Below are 16,174 nucleotides of genomic sequence, written 5' to 3'. Positions count from 1 at the left end.
ACACCAAAAATCTGAAATACTTTTCACCAGTGAACTGTTTTAAATATGTTTATAAAGTGTTATATACTTTTCACAAAATCTCCCTTCTGTTTTCAAGAAAAGACATTAATTAAGTGGGAACAGAGTAATAGGCACATGTTACCAGAAGATAGGAAAACAGCAGCTGTGCAGCATGCTTGGACACAAAGTCCTCAGGAATCACAAGGTCAGCCCAGGGTCTAGTTTTTCACTGCTCTTTTGCTGACTATGGAATCATTGTGGTAGTGATCGTAAGCAGAATAAAAGTCCTGCACTAAAGTTAGAACTGTTTCATGCTCTGCAATGGCTAGAAAAAGCAAATTAAACTTGTTGGAGCTTTATTCAGAAGAAAACAAAGATCAAATATATGAAAATGTCTTGGCTGAGATTGAGTCGTTTGAGCTGCCTCTTGGAACCAGTTTGAGGTAGGCATGGTTTATATAATATTTTATTGTACAAACTGTTTTTGTTGTATTTGTTGGCTGTTGTTTTCCCCACCCTCGGGTACTGGAGACCTAATTCTGCACACACTGAAAGCCATAGGAAAACGTCCTTTGAATTCAATGGGAGTAGGATTTGACCTTAAAGGAACAAGCATAGACTCTACTCAGCCCCTTCTCACCAGAACAAAGAGTGACTTTACAGACTTACCCAGGGGTGGGCAATAAGTTTTGCCCACTGGCCGCTTCAAAAAAATTTTAAGTGGTCACGGGCCGGCACGGGGCCTAATTCGGAAGGGGCGGGGCCAGAATGCTTCTGGGCTTCCCCACCCCCAGACCATAACTGGTTTGGGGGTGGTAGAGCCCATTTGCCCCTCCTTCCCACTAGGCACCCATGCCCCTGGCAGGGTGGGAAGAGGCTTCACACACTTCCCTGCCTCCAGGGCCTGCAAGAAACCATCCTGCGAGCAGCGCATGCCAGTTTGAAGTGTTGCACACTCTTCGCAGGGCCAGGGCAGGTCGAAGGAAGCTTCAGGCAGCTCTCCCACCCCTACGCCCTGATTGGCCTGGGGGCGGGGAGAATGCACGAAGCCTCCTCTTCCCACCCTACCCCCTGCAAGGAACACGCGGCATTTCAAAGTGCCACACGCTGCTTGAGGGTGGGAGGAGATGTCATGTGCTCCCTCGCCCCCAAGTCCTGATTGGCCTGGGGGTGGGGGAGCGGCAGGGCTTCTGCGGGCTGGATCCAGCACGCAGAGGCCCTTTTGCCCACCTCTGGACTTACCAAGTGCTCCATGAAGAAATAAATTACTTTTATAAATGAAACCAAGAAACAATGGCTGTTTTTCCTTAATGAAATGATTTAATTAAAATGCTTGAAAAAAATAGATGGGTAACTTTTAATTCGGATATTTTAAGACAGACACTACCCTTGTTTATCATCAAAGTCCCCCCCATGCACTACTAAACTTTATTTAGTGAAATTCCCACATGCCTTTGAAAAATTTAGATATAATGCATTTACAGTTTACTGAATTTTTGTGGACATGAAACTTATATATTAAAGATTGTATGTTTAGCTTTACTGGTGTCTGCAGCAGTGTTAGGATAGCTTGTCTGGTATTGCAGATGTCAGTTTGCAGTAAGGATTATACTAAAGAAAGAAACCATATATCTTTATTTAGAAATTTAATTCTTCCTGAAAATTGAATTTATTACCCTATTCTGTAAATAAAATTGGTGATGGAAAAAAGAACGTGGGAAGAATTTCACTATATTTCAATTATTTCTACAGGGAAATAATATAGCTAAGGTAGCTAAAACCTGTAAACGGTTTCCTCTTGAGTTTACGGTTTCCAGCCTTGTGAGTAGGGGGTGTATTTTTTTTACTACTTCCCTAACTGACATAGCTATGCAGCAAAACTTTCTACTATAGACCAGGGTTAACAGTATATTTCTAACTATTGACTGCACTAGTTTGTTGGACTCAGGAGTAAGTAAGTAGGCCAATTTGCAATATCTCTCTTCTGTATCACTGCCTGATCTGTACTTTGCAGGATTTTCTTTACAGTTAGAGAAACTCTCTGTAGCTGACAATGGATGCCACCAGTAGGTTCAGCTGAACATGATTTAGCTGCAACTGTAGGTGACACCCAAACTGCATTCAGTACTGTTTCATTAACTGTGGCCTAGTGCTTGATGATGGCTTAATTACTGTTTGTGCATTAGCTGTAATCATGTTCAGCACCATTTCACTTTCTGGGCTGTTCAGCTGCACCGGATGCTTTTAACTGTTAGCAAAGGTTAGCTTTTCTAGTCTATGAAACACCATAAATTCACTTTTAAGGATGAAATTTTCTAAAGTTGGCCTCCATTTGTGCACAGATGATTTTGCATTGTAAAAATATCCAGGTCTGGCCCATGAATGTTGGCAGTTTTTGGAACTCAAACCCAAATGTATCATAAAAAGAGAAAACAAGTATAAAAGCTCCTACTTCTCTGCAATAATAAGGAGCCTGATTAATGTTCCCTCTAATTTTTTCCATTCATTTGCAGAATAAATGTTCTTATGTGCACCAAGACATGTACAGATGTGCACCATCAGTAGAAACACATGCTTCTGGCTCTGGGTGCTTTGCTAATCAACTGGGCAGCATTTGAATCTCTCCAGGTGGCCACACATGTGCTTATAGGAAACACTAACCCTGATGTATCTGAGTCCAAAAGCAGTGGAAAACATGTATCTAGTACCCAGAGTCAACGGAATCTTGCATATTTTTATACCCAATCTGCCAAATTCTATAGGTTAAATAGAGAAAAAATTAAGCAGTTCCCATGAAAATAAATAACAATACTGAAAAGAAATCTATACTTAAGAAACTGATCTTGCAGTACCAAAAAACACCATCTTCTAACACCTGCATCTTGTTAGATTCAGTTTGTAATATTTTTATCCCACATACAAAATTTCTACTAGCTAAAGTGAAAAATACTACGAGCTGCTCTAATTCCACTGCAAAATGCATCACTGATCAACGGCACCACAGAGACATATATCCAGTAGCTGGAACTTGCTGGAGCCTACAATTTTGGCTGAAAACCCCCAACCTGTACAGGTATTGTCAATATAGACAGTGCATGTTTTTATTTCTGCTTGAACAGAAAAATTCAAGTACCAATAGATCCCGCTGCAAAAGCAACACAAAACTACAGAGATTATGCCTAGATCTTGTTGGCTCTAAGAAATCTTGGCTGCAGGTCTCTAAAGGTACGTCTGCACTGCATGGCTATTTCGGGATACTGAGGTATCCCGAAATAGCTACCCTGCGTCTACGCAAGTCGCCCATTATTTCAAAATATTTTTCAAAATAATGGGTGCGCTATTTTGGCATCCTGGTAAATCTCATTGCAAAGGTTAAGGGATGGCTCGAAATAGCACATTATTTTGAAATTTGGTGCTGTGTAGGCATGTCAAATTTCAAATTTCAAAATAGATTTTAAATAAGATATGCAAATTGTTAATCTTATTTCATGATGTGTAGACGCACCCTAAGTCTACTCCACACTTTAAAGAATCCAAATATAAGTCTGGAGCCAACAAGATCTAGCGCATTTTTCACCTGTCTCCAAAGTTATCATGGCTTCCCCCAAACACAATTAAATCAGATACAGAGTTATCTGATTTTAAAAAGATAGCTACCCCTGCTGTCTGTTTAGAATGAAATGAGGATAGAGGTGAAAAATGGACCCTGTTGGATACTGGTCCATACTTTGATTAAGAGCTTTTGTTCCTGAGTGTAATAGGGGTCCAGATTTTTAAAAGGCTTAGAAGCAGATAGAAATGATCTCTTTATATTGTAGATTTTAGAGATACATGGCAAAAACAAAACAAAACAAAAACCTCACAAACAAGCAAGACAAAACAAAAAACCCACCCACAACAAAAAAATCAAACTGTTGGCTTGGGCACACGTGGGTGTTTGCAGCACCTATGCACAATACTTTTTGGTGCAGAAGGAGTAGCCATTGAATGTCTGGTCACTGAGACAGATTTAGCAGAATCCACGTGCTGGAAGAGAGCGCGTTTGCAGCTGGGCTGTGTGAAGGTTTAGGGCAGCAGGAATAGAGCCGCTAGACCGGTGTATAGACAGAAGTGCAAGTGTATAGACAGAAAGTGCAACTCGCTCGCTGCACCGGCTCTCAGTTTAAGCATTTGAATTCGGAGCAGTGGGCTAAAATTTGGCTAAGTCCAGGTGCTGGTTCCTGGTTTTTGACAACTCGTACTGCGAAGTGTGCCCAGAGTGGACGATGTGCGGTCATCATGTGTTATCCTCTATCTGCCGAGGGTGCGGGAAGTGTGCTGTTTGCTGCTGCATCTGGGAGCTAAGAGCCACAGGTCAGCAGAGTCCCGTTGTGCGACCGAGGCAGGCTTTTACCCTTCCATCACCCAGGGCGCGCACCTCTCCCCCGCTGCACAGCGGGTGGGCTTGGCACTAGCGGCGCCTCCAGGCTGCCCCGGCGGGACCCCGCGCTGCAGCTTTCAGGGTGGGGGCGAGGAGCGCGGGGGCCAGGTCCCCGGCAGCGGCTGCAGCGCCGCCTCCCTAGCGCGTCCCGCGGCGGCGCCGCTGCCTGGTTCCCTCCCACCCAAGATGGCGGAGAGCCTCCCCGAGCATGAGCGGATCCTGCAGGAGATCCAGAGCACGGACCCGGCCTGCGTGGGGCCCACCCTGCGGTGAGGGGCTGTGCAAGCGGCGAGGGGCCTCCCGCCCGGCGAGACCCAGGGACTTGGCAGGGCCCCTGCACTGACAGCTCCCCCCACAGACACCCGGGCTCCGGCGAACGCTGTGGGGGCGCAGCTCTTTGGGGGTCGCTTCCGCTGAGCCTCGGGGCCCCTTCGGTCCACTCGGGGAGGCCGTCCCGGTGTCTACAAAGCCCTGCCCCTTCCTGCTCGGGCCCCGGGCTCCCCGCTCCGGCTCTCGGCGGGGCCCTGCTCGAAGCGCTGCACCCCGGCCTTGCGGGAAAGGGGCGCTCCCTACTGGAGCATCCCCTACTGGCGGCTGCCCCGTTCGCGGGGCCGCGGGAGCTGTCAGAGGGAAGGTGCTGGCGGCGGCAGCTAGAGAGCTCGGGGACCCCAGCAGGTCCGGGTCTAGCTGGCTATTTCAGCAGCACGGGACAAGCAGCTCTGCAGGGCCTGAGCGCTGCCCGGGTCATAGACACGCTGCTAGATCCGTGCCATATGTGCCTGCCGTAGGCTGCAGCATCAGCCTGGCTCAGTAGGGAGAAGGACTTAGCTTGGCACATTCCCTTCCCACTGGGCCGGGGCAGAGCTGGTGCAGTAGGAGGGCCCGGTTTGTCCAAAGTTAACGTACTCTACATGGGGGGAAGGGCGCAAACGTGCCTTCAGTTTGGGGCTTGTTGCTGTTTGTATTTGGGAACTGTCAAAGGCAGTGGGTGTGGCTGGCTGCTGGTTTCCTCATTGGCTTTGGGATTCGGGATGCTCCCTTTGAAGTGGTGTCAGCCTCGCCATCCCATTTCGGATCTTAGCTTTCTTATTGTCTCTGGGTCTGTAGTGACAAGCGGTCACAGGGTAAAATCCTAAACATGTGGTGAAACCATGTCCTAGGGGCATGGTTTAGTGAGGTGCAGCAGTACTCCACTCTTCATTTAAAATTGAGGTTAATTTCTTCACTGTGAAACGCCTTAATCTCCTCTAACATCACCCAAGTGAAAATGATTTCTCTGAAATGTCCCAGCATCTTATGCCTTGGTAGCGTTTTCATCTGGTAGTTTGATAACCTTCAGAAAAATTTTGACTCATCCTGGTGTCAAAACTATTTTTTTCAGCTATCATCTCATTCAAATGGTTCTGCCTGCAAACAGGTTTTGTTTTCTTGGCCTTACTGAGGAGAAGTGTCTTTTGTGGCAGGGGAACATTTTAGGTTTTGTTGCAACTGCAGGTCTGATGGGGTAGTAGAAAAGGCATCATACAGGTAGGCAGGTATCCAGGACATGGAGAGAAAGTGGGAGACCAGGAGGGATATGCCCTGCCTGGAACTGTACTTCCTGATCTCTGACGGAGGGAATCCAAAATTGCTGGGAGGAAAGGGAGCCTGGGAAAGGGCAGGAGACTTGTCAAAGTATATAAGGGGTGAGTATCAGGGTACATGTGATCTGTGGTGGAAGATAGGAAGTGAAGGGTGGGAATAAACAGAAGTTTTCACAGTGGAGAAAGGTGAACAGAACAGCATCCCAAGGATCTGTATTTGGTACCCATGTTCACCATTACTCAGTAGTAGTCTGCAAAAAGAGGGTGAACAGTGAAGTGATAAAGTTTGCATATAACACAAAGCTATTCAAGGTACACTTGAACCTCCTCAATTTGGCAACCCTGGGAAACAGAGGATCCTAGATTATGGAATTCCCCAGACCATGGAGGGCACTGTGAGGTTTGGGCATGAAGGAGATGGGGGTGAGGTGCTTACCTGGTGTCTTGCTCTCTGGGGGTACACATGGTTCCCTACCCCCTACTACTCTCAGGCACTGCCCTCCACCACTATGAGAGTGATGGGAAGAAAAGCCTCTGGACCAGCACTTTGCTGTGCTGTCATTACCTCATTCCTCCTTCCCCACCAGAGTCCAAACCAGGGTCTTTCTGGATCAAGGACACCTGGATCCTGGAGGTTCTAGTGTAGTTAAGTTCAAAGCAGACTGTGAGGATCTACAGATGCATCTCACAGAACTGAGTGGCTGGGCAACAAAATGGTAGATGAAATTCAGCATTGATAAGTGCACAGTAATGCACATTATTTTTCCCTATCTCGATTATAAATATGCAATGGTGGGTTCTAAATTAGCTGTTCCCACTCAAGGAAGATTTCAGTGTCACCATGGATACATCTTTGAAAACTTCTGCTCAGTGCTTAGCAGCAGCTAAAAAGGCTAAAAGTATGTTAGGAACTATTAGAAAGGTCATGGGAAATAAGGCAGAAAATGTTATGCCACTGTATAAATCCATGGTCCCTTAAATAGTGTGGTTAGTTCTGATTGCCTCATCTCAAAAAGAATGTAGTGGAACTAGAAAAGGCTTAGCAAAGGGCAGTAAAGATGATCAAACATGAAATGACTTCCATACAAGGAGAGACTAAAAAGATTAAGCCTTTTCATCTGAAAAAAGCGACAACTAATGGGGAATCTGATAGAGATCTATAAAATCATGAATGGTGTGGAAAAAGTCAACAGAGAAGTGTTGTTTACTCTTTCACACAATAAAAAACAGAGGTCACTCAATGAAATTAATAGGCAGGAGATTTAATACAAACAAGAGGAAGTACTTTTACACATAACTAGCCTATGGAACTCATTGCCATGGTATGCTGTGCAGGCCAAAAATGTATATATACATATGGGGTTCAAAAAAGAACACACACTCTCTCTCTCATATATGTTAAAAATTGTGTAATAGGGTAACTGTGTTCCTGCTGAAAATCTTAGTGGTTACACACTTACCCACGTGCAGCCCTTGCCCACCTGGCTCCCTGCCACAGGAAAGCCAGCTGAGTGTAACTGACACCATTAACCAATAAACATCAGCCTAACAGTTAAATGGTTATACTATAACATTCCTGTGTACTATATATTTTATAGAGTTTGTCTGTTCAAGAATTCCTCTTAAATGGTAAGAGCTAGGACCAGGAATATACAGCTTCTTTTATCATAACTTCTTAAAGCAAGGTACGGGTTAGGTTGTGCCTGAAAAATGAGATGTGCCTAGAATGGGGTTGCTTCTCATACAAAAAAGAGACAGAATCACCAGGCAGGTGAAAGGGACTGGCTGTGGGTGTGTCTCCTCTGTGCAAGACTATGGCAACCCTGGGTCTCCCACCCCCCTGGTGCCCTTTAAGGAGGGTTGGGTGAAGCTTCCCCTCCCCCCCTCAGATTCATATGGCAACATTGCTGGCTGTTCCCCTTTATCACTGTCAGAGAGCCAGGAAAAATGCACAACTTTAATTGAGTAAAGGATCTGCTGTATGTCTCTAGTCCAGTGGTGGGCAATCATTTTTGAAGGGGGCCACTTCAAAATTTTTTGAAATGGTCGTAGGCCACTGTGGAAAAGGTGGGACCTTCTGTGTTAGGGGCAGGGTCTTTAAAGAGAAACAAGGAAAAGAGCTCGCTCCTCCCTTATGGCTCTCAGGCAAGGTGGTGGGTCCCGGAGCTGTGAGCCCTTTCAACTGCTTCTATTTAAAGGGCTTGCACCTTGGCAGCCACTGGGAAGGCGCAAGCCCTTTAAATAGAAGCAGTTGAAGGGGCTCGCAGCTCTTGCACTCCCCCCACAATGTATTGCCTGGGAGCTGCTGGGAAGGTGCATCTCCTTCACTTGTTTTTATTTAAAGGGCTTGTGCCTGCCGGGCAGCTTGTAACACATTATTTGGCAGCCTACCAGCAGGTGCAAACCCTTTAAATAGGGGCAAGTGAAAGGGCTCACACCTCCCCGGTGCCTTCTGGCCCCGCCACTAATGTGTTACCTGTCAACCGTGGGGAAGGTGTGAGCCCTTTCAACAGAAGCAGTTGAAAGGGCTCACACATTCCTGGCTCCCAGGTAATGCATTAGGGGGCAGGGCCGGGAACTGCTGCGCAGGCCAGATAAAAGAGCTAGGTGGGCCAGATCTGGCCTGCTGACAGGCTCTTGCCCAGCCCTGCTCTAGTCCTATTATTTCTGGTATGCAACCTATTTTTATTTTCGAGGTATACAGCAATGCAGTGCTTTAACTTCAAAGATATGATCAACCAAATTGCAAGAAAAATTGGTATTGTATTTATATGATTCTCCCTTACAGCAGGACACCTTTGATGTGTTTTACCAGTACAAAGAAGCCTTAAAGTCTGATTAGTAAGTGTTAGTAGGTTGACCACAATGGAGTGGAAACATCAAATAGCACAGGACCAGTATAATGACTTCTACACCATCCCTGCTCCCCAGAGTCAGTGCAAGTAGGGTTGCCAGGTGTCTGGTATTGGCCCGGACAGTCTGTATTTATGGCCTTTGTCCGGTTAAAAAAAAAGAAGAAAATACTGGACATGTAAAATGTCCGATATTTTTTGTTTTTTCTCGGATGGAATGTTGCTTGGGACATACCTCCCCTGCTGCATCTGGCAGGGATAGCCGGAGTGGTGAGCGAGGGGTTTTAAAGGTGCAGTGCTTCTTTTTTTTTTGTTTGTTTTTTCCTCACCCAATTTCTCCCCCCTCCCCCATGTTCAGTATTTTTTCTGAAGGTATCTGGCAACCCTAAGTGCAAATAAGAAGAAAGGGGGCATGGCAGCGATGTCCCCACATCTAGTGATCTCCATTCAGTTGCTGTAATAACCCCTTAGGGTTGATGGCATAAGTTAGAGCAACCTAGAAGCTCCTGGAATCTACTTTAACTTGCACAAAGGAACCAAACTGTTGTAGAGTGGCCTCAAGATCAAGGGAGCAAAGGTTGCTTAAAACCATCCCTGCACTGTCTTTCCTAACTTGTAATGAAAGCTCCTTAGCTTCAGCTGAGGATCAGCAATCACAGTATATGTCATATAATCATAGAATATAAGAACTGGAAGGGACCTTGAGAGGTCATCAAATCCAGTCCCCTGCCCTCTTGGCAGGACCATGCCTACTGTCTCTAGACCATCCCTGATAAATGTCTATCTAATCTACTCTTAAATGTCTTCAGAGATGGCGATTCCACAACCTCCCTAGGCAATTTATTCTAGTGTTTAACCACCATGACAGGAAGTTTTTCCTAATGTCCAACCTAAACCTCCCTTGCTGCAGTTTATCCTGTCATCAGAGGCCAAGGAGAACAATTTTTCTCCCCCCTCCTTGTGACACCCTTTTAGATATTTGAAAACTGCTTTCATGTCCCTTCTCAATCTTCTCCTTTCCAAACTAATTGAACAGCCAATTCTACTGTATAGAATATTATCCAAGCCCTACAGATTTGTCAAAGTACATAAAATCACCTTGTCAATACTTCATCATTTCTATGGAATGTTTATGACCAGTCCTCCTTTCATGTTATATTATGAAACTGAAAGTACAGTATGTTGACAAAAGGCAGGAAGGACAAATTATGGACGTCAGTAAAATAATTTGCAAATACAGTAGTATTGTAGAATTCATGCGTACCTCAGATTAAGAAGACATTCATCCACAGTGACATTTGTACATTCATCTGTATTAAACTATTGCTTCTTCAAATCAGGAATTGGCTGCTCCTGTACTCACAATAGCTAGTATTAGGAAGGCTCTGAGGACACGTCTACACTACACGGAAGATTGTTGCTGCCGTGGTGAATCTTCCGGGATTCAATTTAGTGGGTGTAGCAAAGATCTGCTAGATTGAACTCAAAGGATGCCCCCATTGGAGCTGGTAATCCTACTCCTTATGAGGAGTAAGGGAAGCCGATAGAAGTATTTGTTCCTGTCAACCTCCCTGCTGTGTGGAGAGGGATTTAAGTTATGTCAACTCCAGTTATGTAATTTACGTAATTGGTCAGGTGTAGACCAGGCCTGAGATTGGAGAGAGGAAGAAAAGAAGCTTTGTCTTCCTTCTAGCAGACAGAGGCTGCACGTTTCAGAAAGCTATTAGCAAAAGGCTGATGCCAAAGATCCTAGCCCAAAAAGGGTCCAAGAATAGCACCATAGAAAGAGCTCAGCATCTTCCATTTTTCCCAGGATAATGTAGGGGAATAGGAGTATGTTACTCATCAGGTTGTCCCAGACCTCACTGGAATTGCCATCCTCATTTTTTATATTGACTCATCGTAGTTTGTATGGTAATTTTTTCAAGTGCTGTACATAATGGATTGTGGACTATAGCACACATACACACACACATTGAGGAGAGAGGGTGGGTAGGAAAAGGTTGACCACATTGTGCATGATTATGTTAGATGTCAAAGTTTATAGCTAACATTTATAGACAGTCATTTATTTTTAAAACATTCAAAATGTTACAAACATAACAACAACAAGCCCTTCAAAACAAATGCAAAAACTCAAATATAGCACACAACATTGTCAAGACAGCTATCTTTTACTCCGCTGTGCTCTGCTGAATTTTCCATTTATTTCGGCCAACATCTCTGTAGTCAGCAGATATACTCCCCTCAGAAGTCTACAGCCTGAAAACTGAACAAGAGGTTGGCTTAAAGATGACTTGTAAAGGGGTTTTAAAAAGAGTTTTTGTCTTTTAAAAAATTCTGTAAAGAAGGCCTAGTAGGTCTTTAAAAATCTTTGAAGTATTTTTCTGTTTGTTTTATACTTTAGAAGCATTAGGAATTCAGAGTCTGGTCTTCCTTGATTTTGGAAAGACCACTGGGAGGCATAGGGGATATTTATTGCGAGTCTTAACTCTAAGGGAATGGGTGAGGATGATGGAATTTTAAAAAACATTTCTATTAATCAAAATTTTATTTAGTCATTTAAGTTAAATAGGTGTTAACAAAACAAAGTTTTTACATACCTTTACAAACCTTTTCCTGCTTGGTCTACACACAAAGTGGTACTGGCAGCTGTTTAAATAAAGGTGTGTTTTTAAGCCAAGCTACATTGGTTTAACTTGCATCGATAAATTTACGGATGCAAGCTAAACCAATTAAGTGTGCCTACACAGAGTTTAAAAAAAAGATTTCAGTTAAACAGGTGTAACGTCTGTGTTTACACAGAGGCCTTACATAGGCCTTAGTAATTCAACGTTCATTCCATTGTAATAACCACTATTTCGCTAACTCTCTGCTTATCCCATCTAGACAGGACCTAATGCAGCAATGAACAACCTACACTAGTGAGTGGGTCACATGAGTGGCTCTCCGTCATCTCAGGGGCTGCAAGACTGTCACAACAAAGATGGTCTCCTGGAATAGGGTAGTTTTGCTACCTCTGCTTGCATACCTAGAATTTGCAAGATGTGTGGACTGAACCATACTTTGATTGAATGTAGAGGGAGCACATGACTCTCACAGTCAATGCTGTGTGCAGTCTGCACACACCTAAGTTCATGTGCCCTTGCTTTACGTGTATGTCATGTTAGTAATATTGTTAGGAAAAAACCTCTGTGGACAGGAAACAGTGGAATATGGCAATCTTATGCATGGAAAGTGGTAAACACAACGTCTCTGGGGCCACACATAGAACCCCAGTGGGCCTCATGTTGCCATCGGGCTGCAGGTTGCCCACCACTGATGCCTGTCTATGGGAAGACCACTATGCTTACACAAAGTCACTTGAAGGAACTGAGCCATATATTGTTTGTCTTTTACACCCACTGTGTTCCAAACATTTTACTCAAGTTCCATTTGATATTATCTGTTGCCATTACAAATTTAGTACAAATATTGCTGCTGTTAGAAGCCCGAAAAGTTGACCTTCATACATAAAATTGTTAAAAATGAGAAAATTTAAAATGTGGTTCCATGTAGTCCACCCCCAAAATAATATATTTGTAAAGAAAGGGGAATAAAACATTACAAAACCCCATGAAATCTATAAATGAGTACTGCTGCCTATAGAGATTTCCTCATTTACCTGCCATGTAGACTTCCTCATTCACAGCCACCACACTTTATTTGCATTAACTACTCAGCCCTTTTCTTTTGCACTGTAATAGGAATACATTATTGTATATTACTTTTGTAGATTATACATGTATCAAAGATTGCAGAAAGAATACTCTAAATTATGTCTGAGTTCTAAAAGTTTTCCAGCAGTGTAATGGGTTAGTGGATTGGAAGGATATTTTTATGAACGTGGAATGGCTGCTTGGTGTTATGAAATCTGGTTATTAAATGGTGTGGTAGGATTATGCAAGTATACGTAGGACTTGCAAGTTTGTCTTTTTATCTGTATTGTGTAGCAATTTTGCAAATGCAGATTTTTCCATAGAGACTAATATTGCATTATATCTTAGTATTATAGTTTACTTGAAATGGGTCCCTTGATCTGGGTATGGAAATGGGGTTTTATAATTTCCTTGTAACGTGACGTTTTAAACTTGCATACCAATTTGCAAATCCAATCCTTTATTAGTGTTGCCTTCTGTTGCTCTAAAGCTATGTCTTCACAATGGGGAAGATCGATGCCATGATCGATCTTCTGGAGTTCGCTCTAGCGGATTTAGTAAAGATCCACTAAATTGAACTCAGAGAGTGCCTCCATCAGCACCGGTACTCCTGCTCCTTTTGAGGAGTAAGGGAAGCTGAGGGAGCATTTGCTCTCATTGATCTCCCACTGTGGAAACCACACAGAAACTTGAATTAAGGTATATCGACTCCAGCTACGTAATTAACATAGCTGGAGTTGTGTGTGTCAATTTTACTTTCCAGGTAAGTATAAACAAGGTCTAAGTACTTACTGTGATTGTGTCTTGAGTGTATTTTGTTCCTAGTTCCCCTTTAAGCCGTACATAGAGGAGCTGGAAAAGTGTTTTATACCTGGTCTCTTAACTTGTGTTTAGATCAAGTTCTGGAGTGTGCTTTGCTGCAGACACAGGCATCAACTTGTTTTGATTAATTGTGGTAAGCTCATATTTTGCTACTGCAGCGTTACAGGACAATGTGAATAGTATTTTTGCTGAGAACAATATATCCTGAAAGACGGGTGGCTTCATCAGTAATGAATGTATATGTTTAACAATGCTTTTGTCATTTGTTGTGAAATTGATGTTAGGTGTCGAGTAAATGACTAATTGTGTACTTGATACAATTTGTATTGAGTATGTGCTTAATTGATAAGGGGCCGCTATGGTTTTGTGGTTTAAATGTAATAGGAGCCAGGCGGGCAGGCAGTCTGGCTCCTCCTACATTTAAACAACAGAGCCACAGTGAGATTAGGTCTGTGATTCACACAGGTCTCGTGCTGCGCCGCTGCCTTTTATATGTAATAAGAGCCAGGCTAATGCTTATTGGTGACATAGGTAAATTCTTACATCTTTAGAATCCACTAACTAGCATGTAGCTTTCTGCGTGTGTTTCTGAGACATTTCTCTAAGAGTCTTTGAAATTATTTCTATGCTTTCATTGTGTGACTGCCAGTGTAGTTTGGTCTAAGACAGGGGTGGGCGATAAGCGGTCTGTGGGCTGGATGTGGTTCGCCAGGGTTAGTCACAGATCTAATCCCTGCTGATGCTTTAGTTACCTTCATGTCTACAGGTATGGCTGCTTGCTATTCCCATTGGCTGTAGATTGCCTTCCCTGGTGAATGGGAGCTGTGGGAAGTGGTACAAACTGGGTCACTGCTTCCCACAGCTCCCATTGGCTGACAGTAGTGATCTGTGACCAATGAGTGCTGCAAGTGGCCGTACCTGTGGACACACCATGTGGTTTGCTGGGGTTAGCCCTTTTGGTCCACTAGGGGCAAACCCTGGCAAACCATGCCCACAAACTGCTTATTGTCCACCTCAGTCTAAGATAAGGCTATTTTTGACCTGCAGGTTAGAGTATTTAAGAATTTTTAAAACTGAAATCATGTCCAGTGACTGTAAGTGCTGCTAAATTAGGTTGCAAGCTGTTGAATGTCTTCATGTTGTATTTCATGGAGCAGTGTACCACTAATAGGAGATTCTTTTGGGCAGAAAACAAATTTTTTTCTTCAATGTTTTTAACTAAAGATGTTAACTATCGTGTATTTGTGTAAATGTGGAATGCTGGATTTTTTAGCAGTTACACATGGTGGGGGAGGCAGGCGGGAGTCAGAGCTCTCAGAGAGCCAGCTTTTCACCTGGCTTCCCATGAGCATCAGCTCCCACCTGCCCCCCTGCTGCCTCTGATAGAGGCAGGCAGCGCGAGAGGCCACGGATATGTGCAGGGAGCCGTCTTGAAAGCTGCTTCCCGTGTGTACCTGTTCCTGCCTGTCCCCACTCCCCATGCTGATGCCTCTCTCTCTCTGAGAGGCAGCAGGGGAGAGGGAGGCAGCTTTGCAGAAGCTAGCAAGCTGGCTCCCAGCATATACTGGCTCCTGCTTTCCCCCCTCCGCACTGCTGCCTCTGTGGGAGGCAGCAGCACATGGAGGGGAGGGCAGGTAGCTCAGTGGGAGCCGATATATGCGGAGAACTGGCTTGAAAGCTAACTCTCTGCACGTGCTGACTCCGCAAAGCTGCCTCCCACAAAGGCAGCAGCAAGGAGGGGCATATGGGAGCTTGTGCTCGGGGGGAGCTGGCTTAAAAGCCATGAGCACCAGCTTCTGTGGAGGCACCTGTCTCCCCTGTGCTGTTGTCTCTGATGGGGTGGGGAGATCAGTCAGGAGCTGACACGCATGGGGACCTGAATTTTAAGCTGTCCCCCTCCTCCCCCCGAGCACCAGCTCTCATCTGTCCCACTCTCAAAGGCAGGAAAGGGAGAGTGTGTAGTTAGAATTAACCAGTAAATTCAGGTGTGTAACTGACTACATGCTAACATCCCTACTAGTAACATGAGCATCAGAATGCGCTGTTATAAAGGAAGCAGCAGTACATTTCTGAATGACTTATACCCATCAGTAAAAATATTGTTCATATAAAAGATTGTGATTTCTGCAAACTTCAGAGTATTTAATCTGTGACAAAATCCCACAAGTGTTTAACTTTTTATGGATTCTGGGAAGTGTTTTATGTCACATTCTTTCTTATATTACTTCCATGGGAAGAATCATGGTCTAGTGGTTAGAGCACTGATCTGGATTCTGCCCTCGGCTCTGCCATTGATCTGCTGTATGAACTTGCCCATCATTTCACCTCTCTATGCCTCTGTTTTTCCCCTCCTGCCCTTTGTCTGTATTGAATATTTAGAGGGCACTCTTATTGGGCTCTATATCTTTGTACAGAACAGAGCGAAAGGTCCCCAGTCTTGGTTGGAGCCTCTCGTCATTACTGTAATGTAAATAAATAAATGTCAGCATTCTCTTTTTTTGCCATGTGCTTTATACTTATTTGGCCCAGGCATTCATCATCAGCATCAACTGATTAACCTCCATCTCTACTCCTGTCGTGGTGTGATCTCTCCTGTGTTTCTAAAATGTTTGAAAATCAACCATGTCCGTGTGTGTTCATAGTTCTTGTACAGATGTGTTTGAACTAGCATAAAGGATTTGAAATGGAACTGCTTGGTGGCAGAAGAAGCTAAGCTTGTAATTGCAAGACTGTAAAGGTTGCACCTCCCTAAATCAGGACTCTCTGGTCCAACAACGTTTGTGGTCCAACAGGACCACA

General features: G+C 44.2%; 1 protein-coding gene across 6 annotated transcripts in view; it reads left to right on the top strand.

Annotated features, from left to right (window-relative positions):
* The first annotated feature begins 247 nt into the window (after window positions 1-247).
* The window catches only part of EXOC6 (exocyst complex component 6), a 212,935-nt gene continuing 197,008 nt past the window's right edge, over window positions 248-16,174 (top strand). For 2 of the 6 annotated variants that reach the window (XM_006113179.4, XM_075935162.1), the window contains exon 1: window positions 4,532-4,689. In XM_006113179.4, coding sequence (XP_006113241.1) covers window positions 4,607-4,689 — 83 coding nt within the window. In that variant the 5' untranslated portion in view covers window positions 4,532-4,606. Of the gene's footprint in view, window positions 444-4,531; window positions 4,690-13,447; window positions 13,509-16,174 lie in introns of those variants that run through there. The other 4 variants (XM_075935163.1, XM_025179789.2, XM_025179786.2 and 1 more) reach the window with 4 other exon arrangements.

The sequence above is a fragment of the Pelodiscus sinensis genome, chromosome 8, assembly GCF_049634645.1.
Source record: "Pelodiscus sinensis isolate JC-2024 chromosome 8, ASM4963464v1, whole genome shotgun sequence".
In the NCBI taxonomy this organism is placed as follows: domain Eukaryota; kingdom Metazoa; phylum Chordata; order Testudines; family Trionychidae; genus Pelodiscus; species Pelodiscus sinensis.
Note: the sequence above shows the minus strand (reverse complement) of the source record. Positions and strands in the feature narration are given on the sequence as shown.